The sequence below is a fragment of the Salmo trutta genome, chromosome 15 (genome assembly GCF_901001165.1).
Source record: "Salmo trutta chromosome 15, fSalTru1.1, whole genome shotgun sequence".
NCBI classification, from domain to species: Eukaryota; Metazoa; Chordata; class Actinopteri; order Salmoniformes; family Salmonidae; genus Salmo; species Salmo trutta.
Genome location: NC_042971.1, coordinates 48,040,059 through 48,060,871, shown reverse-complemented (window position 1 = coordinate 48,060,871; position 20,813 = coordinate 48,040,059). Strand labels below are relative to the sequence as shown.

The 20,813-nt window shown below is 41.7% G+C and overlaps 1 protein-coding gene across 3 annotated transcripts in view; it reads left to right on the top strand.

Annotated features, from left to right (window-relative positions):
- LOC115149208 (small G protein signaling modulator 1) overlaps window positions 1–20,128 on the top strand; it is a 30,557-nt gene extending 10,429 nt beyond the window's left edge. The window contains exons 2-24 of one of the 3 annotated variants that reach the window (XM_029691852.1): window positions 2,668–2,785; window positions 2,894–2,937; window positions 5,094–5,169; window positions 8,027–8,189; window positions 8,285–8,434; window positions 9,709–9,776; window positions 12,049–12,191; window positions 12,280–12,417; window positions 12,522–12,643; window positions 12,752–12,819; window positions 12,914–13,077; window positions 13,962–14,091; window positions 14,507–14,698; window positions 14,886–15,031; window positions 15,256–15,384; window positions 15,505–15,681; window positions 15,832–15,900; window positions 15,984–17,426; window positions 17,631–17,838; window positions 17,955–18,064; window positions 18,189–18,285; window positions 18,515–18,682; window positions 18,925–20,128. In XM_029691852.1, the coding sequence (XP_029547712.1) occupies window positions 2,779–2,785; window positions 2,894–2,937; window positions 5,094–5,169; window positions 8,027–8,189; window positions 8,285–8,434; window positions 9,709–9,776; window positions 12,049–12,191; window positions 12,280–12,417; window positions 12,522–12,643; window positions 12,752–12,819; window positions 12,914–13,077; window positions 13,962–14,091; window positions 14,507–14,698; window positions 14,886–15,031; window positions 15,256–15,384; window positions 15,505–15,681; window positions 15,832–15,900; window positions 15,984–17,426; window positions 17,631–17,838; window positions 17,955–18,064; window positions 18,189–18,285; window positions 18,515–18,682; window positions 18,925–19,013 (4,101 nt within the window). In that variant the 5' untranslated portion in view covers window positions 2,668–2,778 and the 3' untranslated portion in view covers window positions 19,014–20,128. Of the gene's footprint in view, window positions 1–2,532; window positions 2,786–2,893; window positions 2,938–5,093; window positions 5,170–8,026; window positions 8,190–8,284; window positions 8,435–9,708; window positions 9,777–12,048; window positions 12,192–12,279; window positions 12,418–12,521; window positions 12,644–12,751; window positions 12,820–12,913; window positions 13,078–13,961; window positions 14,092–14,506; window positions 14,699–14,885; window positions 15,032–15,255; window positions 15,385–15,504; window positions 15,682–15,831; window positions 15,901–15,983; window positions 17,427–17,630; window positions 17,839–17,954; window positions 18,065–18,188; window positions 18,286–18,514; window positions 18,683–18,924 lie in introns of those variants that run through there. The other 2 variants (XM_029691853.1, XM_029691855.1) reach the window with 2 other exon arrangements.
- The last annotated feature ends 685 nt before the right edge of the window (window positions 20,129–20,813 follow it).

Below are 20,813 nucleotides of genomic sequence, written 5' to 3'. Positions count from 1 at the left end.
ATCATTTGATTCAAGTGACATGCGTCTACCACTCCTGGAATGTTACTAATGTTAGCTACCTCATTCAGGGCACGTGGTGACCCGTCATTCAGGGCATTGAGACCCACCTGTTTAGGTAAAAATAAAAAATAAATAATAATATATAGAGTATATATATATATATTTTGTTGTTGTTGCCAGTTTTGCAGGTTATTTTGACATTAATCAGTTTGCAAACATTGTAAAAATAATAACAATTGAGTTAATTAAGCCGCACACAAACATGGTCTCTTTTTTGTTTTCTTGAGTAAGGCAGCTCCAAAATGCAGGTGTTTCAGCCTAGCTCAGTGCTTTCTGTGGCAGCCACTGGAAAATACGGCGCATAGGGGTTGGTAATGTTCTCTAGTTGCGCTGTGATTGGCTCAGTTTTCTGTCACTCATGGGGACACTACATCACCGCAAAATCTATGGGGAGAGCTTGAAAATTGTAGCCCCTTAGGTGTTGCCATAGAGTTACATTAGAAGTGCCCATCCAATAAGGCTCAAGGTCATTGGCCACAGATAAAATTAAGTCAAATCACATTATATCTACCATAGCTTTGATTGGACTGATCATGTCGATATCTTAGCTAGCAAGCTAGACAAGCAGTCATCATCATGAATCACATCGACAGTCTACTGGCAAATCATTTTCAAACCTTGTCATATGTCATATGGTGCTCTTCGGCCATTGGACATATACATTACACAACAAGTTAGAAAATGCAAATTCAACAATGGGTGGTTTGGTAGGAATTAGTGGCTAACTGCAAGATTGCAAAGCAATAACTAACCTGCTATTCAGTGGAGCAAGTGTGTGGTCCAAGTCTGGGTTTAAGGGTCTCTTTTCCAAGCTTAAAAGGATAAACATTCAACACCATGGGCCAGAAAATGTTGAATACATTGGCCATGCTATCAATCTGCCACGTTCAAAACAACTGGAAACTTGGGACTGGGAAATTTCTGACTTCAGTGAGTTCAAGACAACTGGGCACTCTGAAAAAAACTAGCTCCAACTGGGAAAATACGTTTTGAACGGTCATCCTCCTCGGGCCTCTTTCTAGAGCTCCGACCTGAAGATCACTGACGTCATGATTCAACTTTGATCCAAGTTCCCAGTTGTCTTGAAAGCGCCATATATTCAGACAATACCAGACTTTGATAATAAAATTTGCCCACAAGGACAGCTGCACCACCTTCATGTTCAAGTGAGCACAGCACAAGAAGGTGAGTCCATAAATGTATTGTATGCTGCTGCATAAATTATGTAATATTCCACAAAGATATGTATACTTTAGCTAAGAAAGTGATACCAAGTGTATGTTGTATAGTAAGCTGGAAGTTGCCCATGTGCCTCACTCTAATAATTCGGTCCCTTTCCTTCTCTTAATTTAGCCTACTGTTCTGACTTGGTGGTGCACATGTAGCCTATAGCTTGTTTTGGAGAAATGTAATCATTGAATATTGTAAGAGCTTTCATTGCTTATATGCCCCCTTTATTTATCCTGTGGTTCTGACTTGGTTTACAGGGAGAATACTATAAGAAGGGCCCATGTTCTGAATTCTGTCACTGTACAGTTTAAAAGTGCTGACAAATAGTTACCTTGACTACGTTCGTCCTATCTTGCTCATTAATGTCTTAATCGAAATTATGGATTGCCTCTTATCTGCTCGTAGAAATTACGGATTGCCTCATCCGCTCGTCTTCCCCTTATGCCATAGTTTGTACACCTCAATTGTCAGTAGAAACCACATTTGTTTATGTTTATGTGCAAATCAGCCATATCAGTTATGTTTTTTTAAAACGCAGTAAATGAGGCTGAATTAACTGTTTTGCTGCCAGACAAGTCTCGGCTATTAACTCCATGGTGCTGAAAAGAAAGCTCTGCTGCTCGGACAGCGTTATGTCGGCCTTAACAGTTTGTGGGAACCGTTTGCCACCGTTAAAGTGCAATTAATGTATTGCTCGTGTTGTGTTGTGTTGTGTAGTGGCTTTGCTGGCATGCATCCAAAAATATTTTTGGAGTTTTCCTCACCAAGACGTACATGCTAAAATCGCCGCTGTACATCACTATCATCAAGATACCCTCCCCAAAGAGCCCTCCCTCCCAGTTATGTCTGTCATCAGCGACGGAAAGCGAGAGGTATCTGGTGTTGTGCCATTGAAAACGCATACTCAAAATTCTATACATATTTACATGAAATTGTGTTAGGCCTACTACTAATTTATTTTGATACGGGACGTAATAGCCTGCTTTTCACATTGACTACTATGGAGATCTTATTTATTAGCTGTTATCTAGACAATATTGGTTAGCTGACTACTGCAAATGAGTTATTCTTACTGTCAATAATCATATATAGTCTATATGAGGTGGAGATCATCACAGATTGCCCCGCTAAATAAGACAGTGGAATACCTTTCAACCCACATATTGAACCCCTTATTGTGTGTGTTGTGTGTGTGTGCGTGTGTGTATATATACAGTGAGTGAGCGAGAGAGAGGGGGCGCGCGCGCTTGTACCTGCCTTCGTGTGTAGCCTACCTGCGTGTTTCCTTGCATCCTTTATGAACCATAGGCTGTAAATACAGGCCATATCATCAAGATTGACTGTGTATTGCAACGTGTGGCGTGTGTTGCTTTAAAGGGGGCGTTCGGCCGCATATTCACAATCGGCCAGAGTGTAAACTGAAGAGAGGCTCATTTGAAGCAAATAGCTGTCTTTGTGCAATTGAATCAACAGCAACAGTGGGGCGCAATGGGAGGTAAGATGTTTCAATAATTTCGTTTTCTATTTTAATAGGTGGGATAAATCGACATAGGCTTGAATGCCTCGGCAGCTTTCGAATGATACTGTTATTTTCTTATTCCAGAGGCCGAGACGCGCCATAAATTGCTGCGCAATGTGAAGAAAGAGGTGAGTGCCTATATATTTGCAATGTTTATAACAACTAATTATTAGAACAAACCTTGGTCATGGATCGCTGGCAGCAGTTCTGTTTTATTGGGATTGCCAAAATGAGATTGTAAAATAGGGAGGTCTAATATGTTTCAATAAAATTATATGTTTCAATAAAATGTTGCCTAATTGTGAGAATGTAGCCTAATATGTTTTTTTGGAACGTTATTTCATTATAAACGGTGCGCCCATGCATTCAGTGACGACTTGGATTGAAATACTTGGATTATAGCCTATGCAGAGAAATCATAATCATAATTTGGTCTCAGTAGGTAGCCTAGGCAATAACGCCAAGATCAATGTAACGGTTAGATAAGGTATGGATCCGTTATCTGCATGTGAATACGTGTGTATGTCACAGTGCAGAGCCAATGAGCATCATCATTCCTAGGATTATTGATAACTGCTTTTACTGAGATGTCTTTCATGTTAATGCTCGTGCTGTAATGGAGGGCAATTCAATTCACTGGGCGCTAATATCTCAGATAGCCTAGTGCCCCTCTCTCTTTTATATAAAACACAACACCAAATCAATTGATAAGATTGTCTTGCTTCATCCAGTGTTTAGAAAGTTAAAGTGTAACTGACAGCATTTTAGCAACATTAAATCTTCTTCAAATCTGTTCATATACACCCCCAGGAAGAATATGACACTTTTTAAAACATTTTTGACATGTGAGCACTTAGATATGGTCATTTTCATAAATGTTTAGGATGTTGCTGTTGTGTGGCGACTCCTCACCGTTATCTGACCCCACCACCTCTGCAAGAGACTCCCATCTGTTAGCTACAGCCATATCATACTTCTTCAAAGGAAAATTGGCTTATGGTATAGTTGGGCTGCAGATTTGAGGAACCTGAAAGGGAGAGAGGAGACTACCTTCCTGTCTGGCTCCTTTTCTTTGTAGCTGCATGCTGGTGTGTCCTCTTTCCATTTAAGAGTTGCACTTTGTTGTTTTAGAAAACAAAAAGTACATCATAGCAGCAGACTGTATAGTGTACTCATTTGTATGGATAGCACTGACCAGTGGTGTAGTGTAGGGTAAATACAAGTAAACACAGTTTACTCAGATTTTGCGGAAAAATGCATGGAAAGTACCCAGCTTTTGCGAGAAAATGCATGGAAAGTATAGAAAAGCTGACTTTTTCCCCACAACCAGCTTTCAAAGTTTTTTTTAATCAGTAAATCACTGGCACTGGTAATCTTTGTGACATTTTTAGAAGAGGAAAATAACGGTCTGGACAACAGACCAAGTGATTAGCTATTCACTTTCATTGTTTGTAATTATGAGAGCTTGATCTTTGACAGAGCTGAATAAATAAATGGGTGACTTTCATTGGTGATACATCTTAGAATGTTATCTATAGATAACTTACTACACACACACACACACACACACACACACACACACACACACACACACACACACACACACACACACACACACACACACACACACACACACACACACACACACGGGCACATGCAAGACAAAAGACCCTTATTCTGACAAGTTATTCATGGCAGCAATTCTTATTGTGAGTCTTGTGAAGGCAATCATTGGCTCTGGTGCCCGCTGGGGGGTAAACAGGATGTTTTATTCAGTAGTGTGTGGGTTGGAGACTTCCACGTTTAGCTTCACCATGCCTGTGGAGGCCTCATCACACTGGGGACATGACTGGCACCAGGTCATGCAGCAAGGAAGAGGGTCTTAGTTGGTGATACTAAATATACTGTATCTCAAACTCTGACAGGTTTTCCCAGTATTTCGAGTAGATTTGATTGGATTTCTATCTCGCAATGTTCACAATTTCTCTGTACTGTATAATTCCATAATCTGGGAATTGGTCACAATATATTTTACTAGTGCGCGTTTTTTACGCTGGTCAAGCTCTGTCTTGTCTGAAGTGATACATATCTGCATGCTCGCTTGCATTCCCTCGCCACCCTCCCTCTGCCTACCTGTGATTATCTATTGTTGCGTAATCACTCCCCAACCTTCCCTCCTTCTACACTTTGATTGTCTTTCTGTTTCCTCATGTCAGAACCTGTCTCTTTATCTGCCTGTTAAATTAAAGCCAACGTCACCTTTATCTCACTCTTTTCTTCCCAGGTGAAACAGATCATGGAAGAGGCAGTAACTCGGAAGTTTGTGCATGCAGACAGCAGCCATATAATATCCTTCTGTGGTAAGTGTGTTCATGAAGTAGTGTATTACTTATTTCATCAGTGTTGCAGATTTTACAGTTTGTCAAGGCCAATTTGTTTGTGAACAGAAGTAGTGACAGTTCGTATTGCTCATTGGAGTTTTGACTTGCCTATATATTTCTTGCTGGTTTTCTATCCCCCAATTAAAGTTTATGCAGATAGATTAGAGATGGATTCATTAAACTGATCTATAGTAACTGTTTATTAAAAAAAATGTTGCTGTTGTACACAAAATCATTTGGGAGGGAGCAAAATCTACAAGCCCACTGAAGGACTTAAGTGCCATATGGCAGTGCTCCAGTAATTTGATGGGAGGGAGGGTGCCGTGGTTGATGGGCAGGCATAGCTGGTTTGGGTGGGTCTAAGTGTCGATTCAATGACTGCTTAGCTTATGTGTAACAGATGCACAAGTGCTTGGTTTATCATCTTGGACCAAACACCATTACGATTGTAATGAGAGCAAGAGAGGAGTGGATAGAAGCAAGAGGTTGTGGTAAGTAAGAAACTCACATGTTCCGTGAGATGAGTAACTTTATCTCCAAAGAGCACCTTTCTTTCTCTTATCAAAGACCCATGCAGTGCTGCTATTCTCTATAAACTGAAGAATCACTGTTGGTTTGAACTAGTGATTTGTAACCTCCACCCCCATCCCTCTGGTGTCACAGCCTCACATTTCACACTTGTGATATGACATATAGGATTATTGTTCCATTAACAGCTCAGTAGTAAGATTCTGGAGTCAAAAGCAGGGGGATTACTATTTGGTCCCCCAAGTTTTATAAGCAAAAATTGTATACATTTTTTTATTTATGTTTTTTTCTAAAAAAATATTTTATTGTTGGACATGTCAGCTCCAAGTGATTTTAATTTTGTAACTCTGTTCCAAAGTATTCCCATGCATAATAGAGATACTGTATATGTGATTGTATACAAATGTAAGCAATGTTTGAAATTATTATGTTAAGTCAAATATTATATCTGTTTGGGCTTATTGTCAGTCAATAAATTACTTGTAATTATGTTCCAGCCCCCAGACCATCCGCTCAAGACAAAAACGGCCCGCGGCTGAATCTAGTTGATGATTCCTGCCATAGACATACAGTTAATTTCACATAAAAACTCTGAACTGATTGCATGGTCAGACATTTACTCATGACTACATTGACATTTACAGAGCAAAGTGACATCAGGCATCATCATGTGGAGTTGAAATGTCAAGCCATGTCAAGTCCTGCCACCTCCTACTACCTCAATCTGCGTACGGTCACATTCTCAACCAAACACAGCTTGATTTTAGGCTGTCTCTTATCCTTTACTATGGCTGTGGCCAGTGCCCGCCTAAAATCAAGCTGTGTTGGTTGAGAATGTAACCGTACACAGATTGGGATAGTAGGAGGTGGCAGGGCTTGACAGGGCTTGACATTTTGCTCTGTAAATGTAGGTCTATCTGTGTTAAATTGAATTGTCAGCAGACACTATTTGGTAAGAGTCAGCAGGTAGGGCAGGTCAAGCCACCCTTTGTCGCCACCCCAACAGCGGGAATTCGTTACACTATTCAAAGGTGTTGATACTACACCGCCACACATCCATGGATACCCTACACTCTTTGAAAAAAGGGTTCCAAAAGGGTTCTTTGGGGAAGGATAAGGTTCTACCAACAACCGTTTGATCAGAATAACTATTTTTGTAAGACAAGGGTTCTTCGTAAGACAAAGGGTTCTACCTAGAAGAACTGTTAACATCTTAAGAACCATTTTTTGGAAGAAAGGGTTCTTGGATAACTCTTTGTAAGGCAAGAAGGATTCTTTGGAAGGCAAGAAGGGTTTATAAATAGAAACATATATAATATTTCCCAGTTTGACTGTAATATCTGTGTTTTTGCATGTACATTGATTGGTTGATACATTTTATGCTACACAAAGATAAATAACATACATCTAAACTAATCCAATCTGTTGGATTTATTGCTCCTGTTACTGAGATATTTGTTCCAGTTTAGATGATTGAGGTAGTCTCAGTATTCTTCCCTACCCTGGCAGTCATTTTGGATGCAGGTTGCGGGTGATTAACAATTCCACTTGTTGGATATCCTAACTCTGTCTGGATTCCAATAGGAATTACAAATCACTTTGCAAGCCAGCATAATGTGACTTGCAGGCCGGATGTGGCCTGTACACCAGGAAACTCCTAACACCACTGTGTTAGGGTATAGCTAGGCCCTCAAAGAAAGGCTTGATGTATATGTATTGTCATAAATAATACAATTTTAAAGGCTAATAAGGCTAGTAGAACCCTTCATAGATGGTTATAGGAAGAACCTTTAGATTATAAAATGGTTCTTGGTAGAACCCTTCATAGACGTTCTAGGCAGAACCATATATAGGGGGTTCTTTGAAGAATCCTACATAGAGGGTTCTAGATAAAACCCTCTGCAAAGGGTTCTACCCTGCACCTTAAAAGGGTTCCCCTATGGGGACAAACCAAAGAACCCTGTATGGTTCTAACTGGCACCTTTTTTTCTAAGAGTGTAGCAACAGTAAACAGCATTTGCCGGTTTTCAGTCTATTTCTGGTCCTGCTGAGAGCCACCTGTGCCTGCCCTCCAACCCATCTCTGCCTCTCTGCTGTAGCACTCAAATTGTCCAAGGGTTTCTCACTTCATTTTCACTCGGTGCTCCTGAAAAATATCAAACTCTGCTAGGGAAATCCATAAATAGTATGTGGTTTACTTGTTGTTTACAGTGTATGCAATCTTAGCTTAGTGAATATCGCTTTGGGGAAAACCAAACTCTGTGTATACTGTTTGTGTCTGTATATTCTGTACTATGTGTGTCTACAGCTGTAGTGGAGGCATGTGTGCTCCATGGGCTGAAGAGGCGAGCAGCGGGCCTCCTGTGCAGTAATAAGGTAGCAGCACTCTTCATGAAGGTGGGGAAGAGCTTCACCCCGGTGGAGGAACTGTGTCAAAAGGTCCAAGAACTGGAGCAGCTCATCGAGACCAAGTAAGACACTGATCTTGGATAGTAATCCCCCCCCTCCACACACACAGAGATGTCAAAAGTATAGAACATTTGTATCAAACTCTCCTCTCCTCCAGCAGACAGGCTCAACTAAATAATGCCAGTGTTCCGAAACAACCCAGGGTGACCAACCTCCCCCCCCAGGGCTTGAGGAACCTGTGGATCCGCACTGCTCTCATGGAGAAGCTTCTGGACAAGATTGTCATGTACCTAGTGGAGAACAGCAGGTTAGCAATCAATCAACTGATCAGCTTCTGGCTGATATTGTGTTTGATTTTACAAATACCAACAGTTGCTGTTCAATGTATAGCCTACTACTCATATCCCTTTCACACTAAGTCATTTCTCTACTAACTATACCATACTACCAACTTTTTCCTGCCTCGTCCTTACATCTGAAAGGTATTGCCGGAATCAAAGCCAAAACTTTTATTTCCGCCTAACGACCTAGTAATTATTTCGGTAAAGTTCTGCCTACGGCTCAGTATGAAACGTAGCCGTAATGCTGAGCCGGCATTGGCACTCACTACTCTCTTAAACTCTTGATGGTTGCTAGGCAGCGGCAGTAAACCATCCTCCTGCCAGTTCTACAATTTGGCTAGGGAAATGTTAGCTAAGTTGAGGTGAGTGCTGCTCATGATCATCTTGTCTAGTTGGCTCATTATTTAGAACATTTTGCCAGCATGTTTTGTAGTTTAAATAGTATATTATTTTGCTCTTCACTCGCAGAAGCTTAGTAGCCTAGGCCTACTCCCGACTAAAACCCTGTGACTTCACTGACTTGTCTCAATCAATGTGATTTTGTTTAATTGAATCTCTATCTGTATGGACTATTTGGTTAATTGGTTTCAGGCTGGGCAAATGGAGGTGGTATAGCTCATCTGTTCGTTTGGTTATCTACAGTATCGCTGATCAGAAACATTTAGCAATAATAGGCTATCACTTTTTTTATATGACAGCTGTTCCACACATTCCCGTGACACAAGTTGTGTGGGAACAATATAATTTGTATTTTAATCTGTTGATATTCTATTATATTCTTACTACAAAGTATATGGGTGTGGACTGTGATCGGGGTAGGTGTGTCTTGACTGTTTAATGAACAAAATAGATGTAATTCATTTGAACTTAGCATAATAAAACTCAAAATATGTAATTCTATTGTTTTGAAAATTATTTTTATTAGTCTTATGTTTCGTAGGACTTGCCTAAACAAATGAATAATATATTTATTTTTGATATATTCAATGGATTTATTAAAATGACCCACATCTGCACATTACTATTACCACTTGTCACTGACCTGCCAGAATGCACACAGGAGGTATAAAAGGCATGTTTAGGCAAGTGGGAGAAATGGGCTTGTTTGTAAGGGGGTCATATAAACATTGCAATTTTTTTTACAGTCAAAATACTGTAAATCTTATGTGAAAAAAGTATTAGTCACTTTTCAGAGAACGTCTTGCACCATTTTTAGTAAACATGGTTTTCTCTCTTCCAGTACTTTCTATGACAGGGAGGCCATTCTAATGGATGCTGTGGATGGACCAATCCTTGCCTCTCTGTTAGGTATTAATGGACCTCTTCTTATAGCTTCTATTGCCAGGATGTGGCCAGACAGATCTCTGATAAAATAAGAAATAGCACATTGAATGGCACATTACAGTGACTGTGACTCCCTCTAAGATAACCTATAGATACAACATGACATACAGTTGAAGTCGGAAGTTTACATACACCTTAGCCAAATACATTTAAACTCAGTGTTTCACAATTCCTGACATTTAATCCCAGTAAAAATTCCCTGTTTTAGGTCAGTTAGGATCACCACTTTATTTTAAGAATGTGAAATGTCAGAATTATAGTAGAGAGAATGATTTATTTAAGATTTTATTTCTATCATCACATTCCCAGTGGGTCAGAAGTTTACATACACTCAATTAGCATTTGGTAGCATTGCCTTTAAATTGTTTAACTTGGGTCAAACGCTTCGGGTAACCTTCCACAAGCTTCCCACAATAAGTTGGGTGAATTTAGGCCCATTCCTCCTGACAGAGCTGGTGTAACTGAGTCAGGTTTGTAGACCTCCTTGCTCGCATACGCTTTTTCAGTTCTGCCCACACATTTTCTATATGATTGAGGTCAGGGCTTTGTGATGGCCACTCCAATACCTTGACTTTGTTGACCTTAAGCCATTTTGCCACAACTTTGGAAGTATGCTTGGGGTCATTGTCCATTTGGAAGACCCATTTGCGACCAAGTTTTAACTTCCTGACTGATGTCTTGAGATGGTGCTTCAATATATCCACATAATTTTTCTTCCTCATGATGCCATCTATTTTGTGAAGTGCACCAGTCTCTCCTGCAGCAAGGCACCCACACAACATGATGTTGCCACCCCCATGCTTCACGGTTGGGATGGTGTTCTTCGGCTTGCAAGCCTCCCCCTTTTCCCTCCAAACATAACGATGGTCATTATGGCCAAACAGTTCTATTTTTGTTTCATCAGACCAGAGGACATTTCTCCAAAAAGTACGATCTTTGTCCCCATGTTTATTTTTTATTTTTATTTCACCTTTATTTAACCAGGTAGGCTAGTTGAGAGCAAGTTCTCATTTGCAACTGCGACCTGGCCAAGATAAAGCATAACAATTCGACACATACAACAACACAGAGTTACACATGGAATAAACAAAACATACAGTCAATAATACAGTAGAACAAAAGAAAACTAAAAGTATATATACAGTGAGTGCAAATGAGGTAAGATAAGGGAGTTGTGCAGTTGCAAACCATAGTCTGGCTTTTTTATGGTGGTTTTGGAGCAGTGGCTTCTTCCTTGCTGAGCGGCCTTTCAGGTTATGTCGATATAGGACTTGCTTTACTGTGGATATAGATTTTGTACCTGTTTCCTCCAGCATCCTCACAAGGTCCTTTGCTGTTGTTCTGGGATTGATTTGCACTTTTTGCACCGAAGTACGTTCATCTGTAGGAGACAGAACGCATCTCCTGCCTGAAGCGGTATGACGGCGGGGTGGTCCCATGGTGTTTATACTTGCGTACTATTGTTTGTACAGATGAACATGGTACCATCAGGCGTTTGGAAATTGCTCCCAAGGATTAACCAGACTTGTGGAGGTCTACAATTTTTTTCTGAGGTCTTGGCTGATTTCTTTTGATTTCCCCATGATGTCAAGCAAAGAGGCACTAAGGTACACCTCCAATTGACTCAAATGATGTCAATTAGCCTATCAGAAGCTTCTAAAGCCATGACATAATTTTCTGGAATTTTCCAAGCTGTTTAAAGGCACAGTCAACTTAGTGTATGTAAACTTCTGATCCACTGGAACTGTGATACAGTTAATTATGTGAAATAAGTGAAATAATCTGTCTGTAAGCAATTGTTGGAAAAATTACTTGTGTCATGCACAAAGTAGATGTCCTAACCGACTTGCCAAAACTATAACAAGAAATTTGTGGAGTGGTTGAGAAACGAGTTTTAATGACTCCAACCTAAGTGTATGTAAACTTCCGACTTCAACCGTAGGAGACTAGTGCTTAACAGTGGATATTACCTTATTTCAGATAAGGACATAGCTCTGTAGTTTAGAAGATAAATATACTGGTTACTAACTCCAAATTGACTTTATACTCACACTTATAACAGACAAGTGCATTTACCTCTTCCTGTGAGCGTAACAATGACATTGCTGGTACCTCGATATTTCACTCTGTATGATGATTGTTTAGTACAGTTCTTTAGGGGCTAAAAATAGTGATTTCACTTTTCCACGCCCAACCTGTTGTGGATCTCAGTGTTTTGTTGCTTTTACTCTTGCAGTCGGCCCTTGTGCTCTGGAGTACACTAAGGTGAAGACAGCCGACCACTTCTGGACAGACCCATCTGCTGATGAGCTAGTCCAGAGACACCGCATCCACAGTGGCCACTGTCGCCAGGACTCCCCCTCTAGGCGACCTGCCCTGGTCAGTCTGTGGATGATGTGTTTGTAAATGAATGATGTGTGTGAAGTATATGATGTATAAAAAATGTTCCAATGGTCTTTTCTATTAGATCCAGAAGAGGCAGTCCAGTGGCAGTATGGAGGACCGGCCCATCCTGTGGGCTAGGGACTATGTTGAGTCCCTCCATCAGAACAACAGGGCTACACTGCTGTTTGGCAAGAACAATGTCCTGGTGCAGCCGGTGTGTGTATGTGTGTGCATGTGTGTGATTTAAAGGATCAGACATAGCTTTTTATCACTGTTTAAACAGCAGGGAATGCTTTGTAACAAATATCTTGTCTTGGTCAACAGAGGGATGACATGGAGGCTATTCCAGGGTACCTGTCTCTCCACCAGACTGCAGATCTCATGACCCTGAAATGGACGCCCAACCAGCTGATGAATGGCACTGTGGCAGATGATACTGAAAAAAGGTAATGTAATATCAAATCACAGTAATAAAAACATATTCTGACACTCATATTTGTCCACTGAGCATGCCAAATTATATATGATTTGTTCACATGTTTATTTTCCTACAGTGTTTACTGGGACTTTGCCATGACTATTCGCCTGGCGGAGATTGTTTATCTGCACTGCCATCAGCAAGGTATTGGAACCTCTCTTAATTATGTAGGCCTATGGCTTTGTATACATTTGTTTGTTTGTGTGTTATTGACCTTGTGATCATGTTTTTTTCCCAGTGGACAGTGGTGGGACAGTGGTTCTGGTGAGTCAGGATGGGATCCAGAGGCCTCCACTGCGGTTCCCCAGGGGAGGACACCTGCTCCAGTTCCTGACCTGCCTGGAGACGGGCCTGCTGCCACACGGACAACTGGATCCTCCACTCTGGTCCCAGAGGGGAAAGGTCTGCATTATTCCGATCTCAATTCATGTTTACTGTAGCCATTATGTCCACATCCACTAAATTAAGCCTGATGGTATGATTTAGCTAGTTGTTTCTTGTAACATTAAAACAGGGTCATCTATAGCATAATTTATGTTGTTTGACTGAGGATAACTCTGATCTCTGTGTTAGTACACTGTTCCAGAGGAATACTTTTACACTGACATTGATCTTATCCACCAATTTAGCCTCCAAGTAGAAAATAACATTGACCTGCCAAAGCAAAGGGAACAACATGTGAAGGTTTTTTATATGGGTTGAGTTGATGAAAGTGGTAGTGATAGCAGAGCTGGGAATATAATTTACAGGGTGCAATAGAAGATAGCTTTGTAAGGGTTGTGGTATATTACCAGTGGGGCAGTGAAAGAATATAAAACCTAGGAGTTTAAGTGTTAGTGGGGTCTGAATACATCCTCTGGATAACATGAAGGACATTTGCGAGACCAAGGACAAGGACATTGACTTGAGACTGGCCTTCTCAGGCTGGATCATTAATTGTATCTAGCCTAGTCGTGCGTCACAATTAAACGATAGGGATCTGAGTTTTAGAGTAAGATAAAATAACCTTTAATCACTCTCGCAAATCATCATCATAACATCCCTTTGTCTTATACTGAGTGCAGTACATTCCTTTGTCTTATACTGAGTGCAGTACATTCCTTTGTCTTATACTGAGTGCAGTACATCCCTTAGTCTTATACTAAGTGCAGTACATCCCTTTGTCTTATACTGAGTGCAGTACATCCCTTAGTCTTATACTAAGTGCAGTACATCCCTTTGTCTTATACTGAGTGCAGTACATTCCTTTGTCTTATACTGAGTGCAGTACATTCCTTTGCCTACAGGGAAAGGTTTTCCCTAAATTGCGGAAGAGGAGTCCGCAGGGCTCTGAGGAGTCTGTGTCGGATAAAGAAGAGGACGAGGCCACTGACTATGTCTTTCGGATCCTGCTTCCTGGTACTCCGTCAGACTTTGGTATGTCACTTGTGATCTTCTTATTCTGTATCGATTTTCTGTTCAAATATGTTCAGAATAAACCTTTTCATTCATTTTTTCGCTCTCTCTCATTGTTTTGTTGACCATTGTCCCATCTGCCTTCCCTCAGCCCCTCTCTGTCCAGACCATGTGTCTCTGCCTGTATCTGTAGTCCTGTGAACCTGCGAACACCCTCCATTAGTTACCCTGGATTTGAGACCATACATGGGCATTAAGTTGTCTTTGTCACACCTCCATCTTCTGTCTTGGTTTGTCAATGTTTCCATGTTTATTATGAAAGAAAGTCACCCAAATCCTCCATCAGTTCAAGAAGATCTTGTAGCTGTTGCTAATGACAATAACAATAATGATGATGTTCATGCTGATGATAACATTGAGCCTGTTGTTTGTCCAGTGGCTCCAGAGCTGATGGACCAGGCGTTGAACATGTGGCACCCCACCCCCAGGAAGTCTTCCTGTTTCTCCTGCGCTCTCAACGGATCCCGTGTTGGCTCACTACCCAACGGCTGCAACCAGGACAGGGCTCCCCTGAAACTCCTCTGTGACACCATGAAGTACCAGATCATTTCCCGTGCTTTCTATGGCTGTGAGTACATGCATCATAAATTAATTTAGGAAAGACCGATTCAAATGCTATAATCTTCATGCAGTGGCATAGTGCAGCTTCACAAGGGGGAGGGGGGGGGCGTCTTGCGGCAATGTGTTGTACGCCAGTGTCTTCATGTTATGGTTGGATTGATAACCATGCACGTTTCTTCACTTCTTCATTGAAGGGCTTGCCTACTGCCGTCACCTGTCCACTGTTCGTATCCACCTCTCTGCCCTGGTAAACCCCACCATCGTTGACCCTGACGTGCCACATGATGCCCAGGAAGGACTCACTGTGGATGTCTGGAGCAGCTTCCTCCAGGACTGCTCAGTAAGATCTACTGTACCATCTGCTCATCATTCTCAACACACTGTACACACAACCACAACATGCAGTGATTGTGTATGTTCTTCAAGGCTTAGATAACTGCTCACAGTGTGAATGTACCTGCTTCATCAACATCCCACTGAGAGGCATACAGAATCACACAGCAACTGATGACAGTACTGTATTGAGTCTGTATGTAATCACATTCACAATCTTTTCTCCTGCAGGCATATGATGAGCATGAGCTTCTGCGTCTGGTGTATTATGGTGGTGTGGCTCCTACAATACGCAAGGAGGTCTGGCCATTCCTGCTGGGACACTACCACTTCGATATGACCCAGAAATGTAGGATGGAGGTGGGTATTGTTATATTGTCATGTGGTAAAATTACCAACTCAGGAATCAAAGTAGGAAGGAGGGTCAAATGTAATACCATTACACACTAGTGACTCTGTGTGTTTATAATCTGTGTATAGGTGGATGAGCAGGTGCGGGCCTGCTATGAGCAGACTATGAAAGAGTGGCTGGGCTGTGAGGCCATCGTAAAGCAGAATGAGGGGGAGAAGCATGCTGAAGCCATAGCCAAGTGCAACTCTGTGGCCAGTGTGGACAGACCAGGACCAGTGCAGCGAGACTCCACCATCAGCACTGATGTAAGTGGGCCATACCAGTCCCATTTGATGAGGGCAACACATGACCGAATTTGTGACTCATACTCATATGGTTAACACACTTACATATGTCTCTCCCCATGCTGTTCTGGTCTCTTCCTGGTTGGCATTTGTCTCATCCTCCTACACCAGTCCTCACAGAGCATTGGTTCAGACAAACAGATTGCCCACTCACAAAGTGTCTCCAGAAGTAGCACACAGGTACAGTATGTTTATACTGAAGGATTTTAATAGAATATCTTGATAATACTTGGTATTCACTCTCCTATGGTCTGCTGTTGCAGGCATTTTGGTTTGTTGAGGAAGTGGAACTGATTGAATCTGAGACAAAGCGAGAGAAAAGCAAAGAGCGGTCCAAAACCCCACTGAAAGACCTCCGAGATGTAGCCATCCCAAATGGTACCTCAGACTCTGGGGACCCATCCTTCTATAGCTTGTCTGTTGACTCAGGTCTTCCAGAACAGCCTCAAAGCACAAACAACAACACCAGTCCTGTATCTGACTCACCAGTCAGACCAGCAGCCACTCAGCCATCACCAGAGCCATCAGCGGTCCAAGGAGCTGCATCTAGCCCAGTGGCCAAGGCTGAGCCACCCCTAATAAAGAGTCTTTTCACTGTCTTGGGAACTGAAGTCGGATCTGAAGAACTAAAGCTGCCGATAACAGTTGACGACAAGGCTGCATCAGCCGGAGAGTTCAAGGCCCCAGAGCGTGAAGTGGTTGAAAGCTCTAGATTGGTAGAAATCGTGAAAACCGCAGAGAAAGTTGAAGAGGGTCCTGACAAAAAATATGCAAAGTCCTTAGGAAATGTTGAAATGGAAGAAAACAACATTATAGCAGATGGGTTGTCTGAAGCTTCCACCACAGAAGACACAAAGCTCCTTGTGAGAGCAGCGTTTGCAACTGAGAATACTGATATTCTCAAACTAGAAATTGAGGTTTCTAATGTATATATTCCAGCTCCGCCACTAGGCGAGACCACAGTTACTAAAACACAAGAGAGCAAAGCCCCAGCGACAGAGCCCTTCTGTCCCAGAGAGACATCTGTAACAGAAGTAAACAAAGATTCAACAACGATAAGGGAGGCTGGTATTGCTGAAAAAGAGGACACAACCTCCTCTGAAATGGAAGAAATCACAAAATCTGAATTTCCAAAAATGCAAACCCCTCAAACCAGCAAGGCTTGTGTTTGTGAGAAAGACATGGATAGTACTAAAGAAAAGGTTGCAGATGTATTCGTAACCAAACCATTAGACTCTGTGGAGGCCAATTTCCCTGAGAATTACAATAACAAAGCTGCAGAAATGACAGTTGCCATAGATTCAGAGAAACATGCACCTGCATTGCCAGTACTGAATCCACCCCTGCCTGAGGCCAGGGCCAGTGTTACAGTGACATCCCACTCTAGGCGATCTCCTGATACACTAGATTCTGATGACTCGCCCTCCGCCTTAGAGATGGAGGATATTCCCACGGCCTGGGCTAGACCCTTGTCTGGCCTGATGGCTCCCCCACCTGCCCCCTTGGCCCTGGGGAGAGTTGGCTCAGGGGAGCCTGTCCTGGATGCACCCTCCAACACCAGTCCTGATGGAACAGAGCCAGCCCTGTCTGAGGAGGAACCTGAGATGGAGAGTCTCTACACTCAGTCTGACTCTGTGGTTGAGACAGAGGAACTCAAACCTGAGGTCTCACCAGTGGCAGTGTCCCCAGCAGGGACTACCTATTCTGTAAGTACTCCAAATGAGTTACCTACTGTATGTGTTCTGTAATGAATGTCACAGCTTTTGAGGTTGATTGGCTAAGGGTTGGTTTAACATACAGTACCCAACTGGCTACAGAGCTGACCCAATGCTGGTATGAATGACGAAACAATAGCCATTTGAAGTTGAACAAATTTAACTAATCTTAGTCCCTTTTGTCACTCTGTGCAGCAAGAGCAGCTGGATTTGTACTTGCTCAACCTGCATCGCATTGATAAGGACGTGAGACGCTGTGACAGATCCTACTGGTACTTCACTCCTGCTAACCTGGAGAAACTACGCAACATAATGTGCAGTTATGTGTGGCAGCATCTGGAGATTGGCTATGTCCAGGGCATGTGTGATCTGCTGGCTCCTTTACTGGTCGTTCTGGATGATGGTCAGTCTGCATTAACAATAGCTCTCTTATACTGCATAATATTACTGCATCATTTGCAGACATGAGTAAGATAACATGAATCATTTGCTGTTTATTTGTGTCTGTGTGTTACTCAGAGGTCATAGCTTTCAGCTGTTTCTCTGAGTTGATGAAAAGGATGAATCACAACTTCCCCCATGGAGGGGCCATGGACTCACACTTTGCCAACATGCGCTCCCTCATCCAGGTACCATAAACACGTATGCTCACACACGCGCACACATATACACAGTCACACATGCACATTATTATAAGTACAGTGATATTACTTTGTAGTACCAGATAGGCACTCTCGTCATCTTTTCTGCTAGATCCTTGATGCAGAGCTCTTTGAAGTGATGCAGATGAATGGAGACTACACTCACTTCTACTTCTGCTACCGCTGGTTCCTGCTAGACTTCAAACGAGGTGCTGACATCTGCATGGGCATGTGTTACATCGCACACACTATGAAAGGGCCATGCTGGTGATGTTTAAACCTAAATTAATCTTGTTCAAGTTATACAATATGAAGGACCTATACAGATTTTTAGCTAGTTTTTTCTGACATTTTATTTCTGTAACATGACTGTTCTGCAGGCAGGTCATATCACAGTCTTCTTTTGTGTATAACGTGCTGTGCCATTCTTCCCTTCAGAGATGGTGTATGATGATGTGTTCTCCGTGTGGGAGACCATCTGGGCGGCCACGTATACCTCCTCCACTCATTTTGTCCTCTTCATCGCTCTGGCACTGGTGGAGATGTACCGAGACATCATCCTGGAGAACAACATGGACTTCACTGACATCATCAAGTTCTTCAACGGTGAGGCTAAACAATGACTTTAGATGTTGTTATGGAATGGAATATTTGACAATTCAGTTATTTCATTTCATTTCCACTTTCTTTTTGCTTGCTGAATGTATGTTTTGAATGTAGTAACTGCTTTTATTGTGCTTGCTAACAACATCAGAAAGCACAACTCCATAGGCTGCACTCATATGTAAATCAACACAACCAATTAGGTTCTTGTAACACAGTGTGTTTGATTTGATTTCCCTCTTCAGAAATGGCCGAGCATCACAACGTCCCGCAGGTCTTAACGATGGCTCGAGACTTGGTCCTCAAAGTGCAGACTCTCATAGAAAACAAGTAATCCACCATGTGTCTGTTCCTTTCCCTTTCACTCAGTGTGCAACATTTAGACAATATGTTCACTTGTATTTATATGAAAGCTAAACCAACAATTAGTCAGTATTTCAAAATCATGCTTCTAAATAATTATTTCTATTCCTGAAATCATCAGGTGACCCATACTGAAAATATACTCACACTACAATAATTGCACAACACAGTATTTCTGTGTCTCAGTCTCTAAAAGCACTTTCCTATGTTCAGGTAATTAACATTATAATCAATACGTTTGAATACATTTAATTGTTCACTTAGTGAATGTACCCTTTTAAAAACAAAAACTCTTTTGCATATTGCTTCAGGATGTTTTTGTATTTGTTTTGCCTTAAATTTAGCTATTTTGAGCAGGGATATTCTCAATATGATTACCAAATGAGATCTTGTTTGTACATTGCCATCATGCACTTCCCATCAGTTAGAACCATTCACAGAGTAGAGGTGCAGCCCTCCAACATGACAGCCAGTATTTTTGTATTAGTGCTTAAATCGGTCTCTTCATTATATATTCTCCTGGCTAAATGTCTGTGTGTATTGCTGTGGTACTGTAATGTTAACTGTAAAAGTATTTGTAACACAAAAGCTAATGTTCAAAAGTATCTGTGAGCATAACAATGGAGCTAAATTGTTTCATATCAGATATGTACACACGTCAGCTACTGTACATGTGATCAGATATGTACACACGTCAGCTGCTGTACATGTGATCAGATATGTACACGTCAGCTGCTGTACATGTGATCAGATATGTACACACGTCAGCTACTGTACATGTGATCAGATATGTACACACGTCAGCTACTGTACATGTGATCAGATATGTACACACGTCAGCTACTGTACATGTGATCAGATATGTACACACGTCAGCTACTGTACATGTGATCAGATATGTACACACGTCAGCTACTGTACATGTGATTTGTCGCTTGACAATAAAAAGAAATAAACCGTCAAACATATATGAGCAAAGGAGAAAAATACGAATATTTTTTCTATGTATTCTTGAACTGTTTATTGTTGTTATTACTTTGCTGTGTATTAAACAATCCGTATATTTTGGATTCAGCATTGTGTCAACTTTGGTTTAATTCATTGCACTTCACTCCGCGTTGTCTTTGGTAAAGCCACTTTTGCCTGTAGCCAAAGTGTGCTGTAGGGTTGTCACTAGTTATCACAGCCATAAAGTCATTATGTCTAAACCCTGCCCATTTCTACAAGTTCTCTTCTTAAAATCTGATTTCAAACCTAACCCTAACTACAACCACACTGCTAACCTTATGCCTAACCCAAACCTTAAATTTAGACCAACAAGCACCTATTTTGTGCTCCTATTTTGACAATGTGGCTGTGGAATCTGACTTTGTGACTGTGTTATCTAGTGGAAACTGTGCTGGTGTAGACATAGATACACTACAGGATCAAATGTACGTGGACACCTGCTCGTCGAACATCTCATTCCAAAATTATGGGCATTAAGTTGGTCTGCCCTTTGCTGCTATAAGAGCCTCCACTCTTCTGGAAAGGCTTTCCACTAGAAGTTGGAACTTTGACTTGCTTCTACTCAGCCATAAGAGCATTAGTGAGGTCGGACACTGGTGTTGGGTGATTAGCCCTAGCTCGCAGTCGGCGTTCCAATTCATCCCAAAGGTGTTTGATGGGGTTCAGATCAGGGCTATGTGCAGACCAGACAAGTTCTTCCAGACCGATCTCGACAAACCATTTCTGTATGGACCTCGCTTTGTGCACAGGGGCATTGTCATGC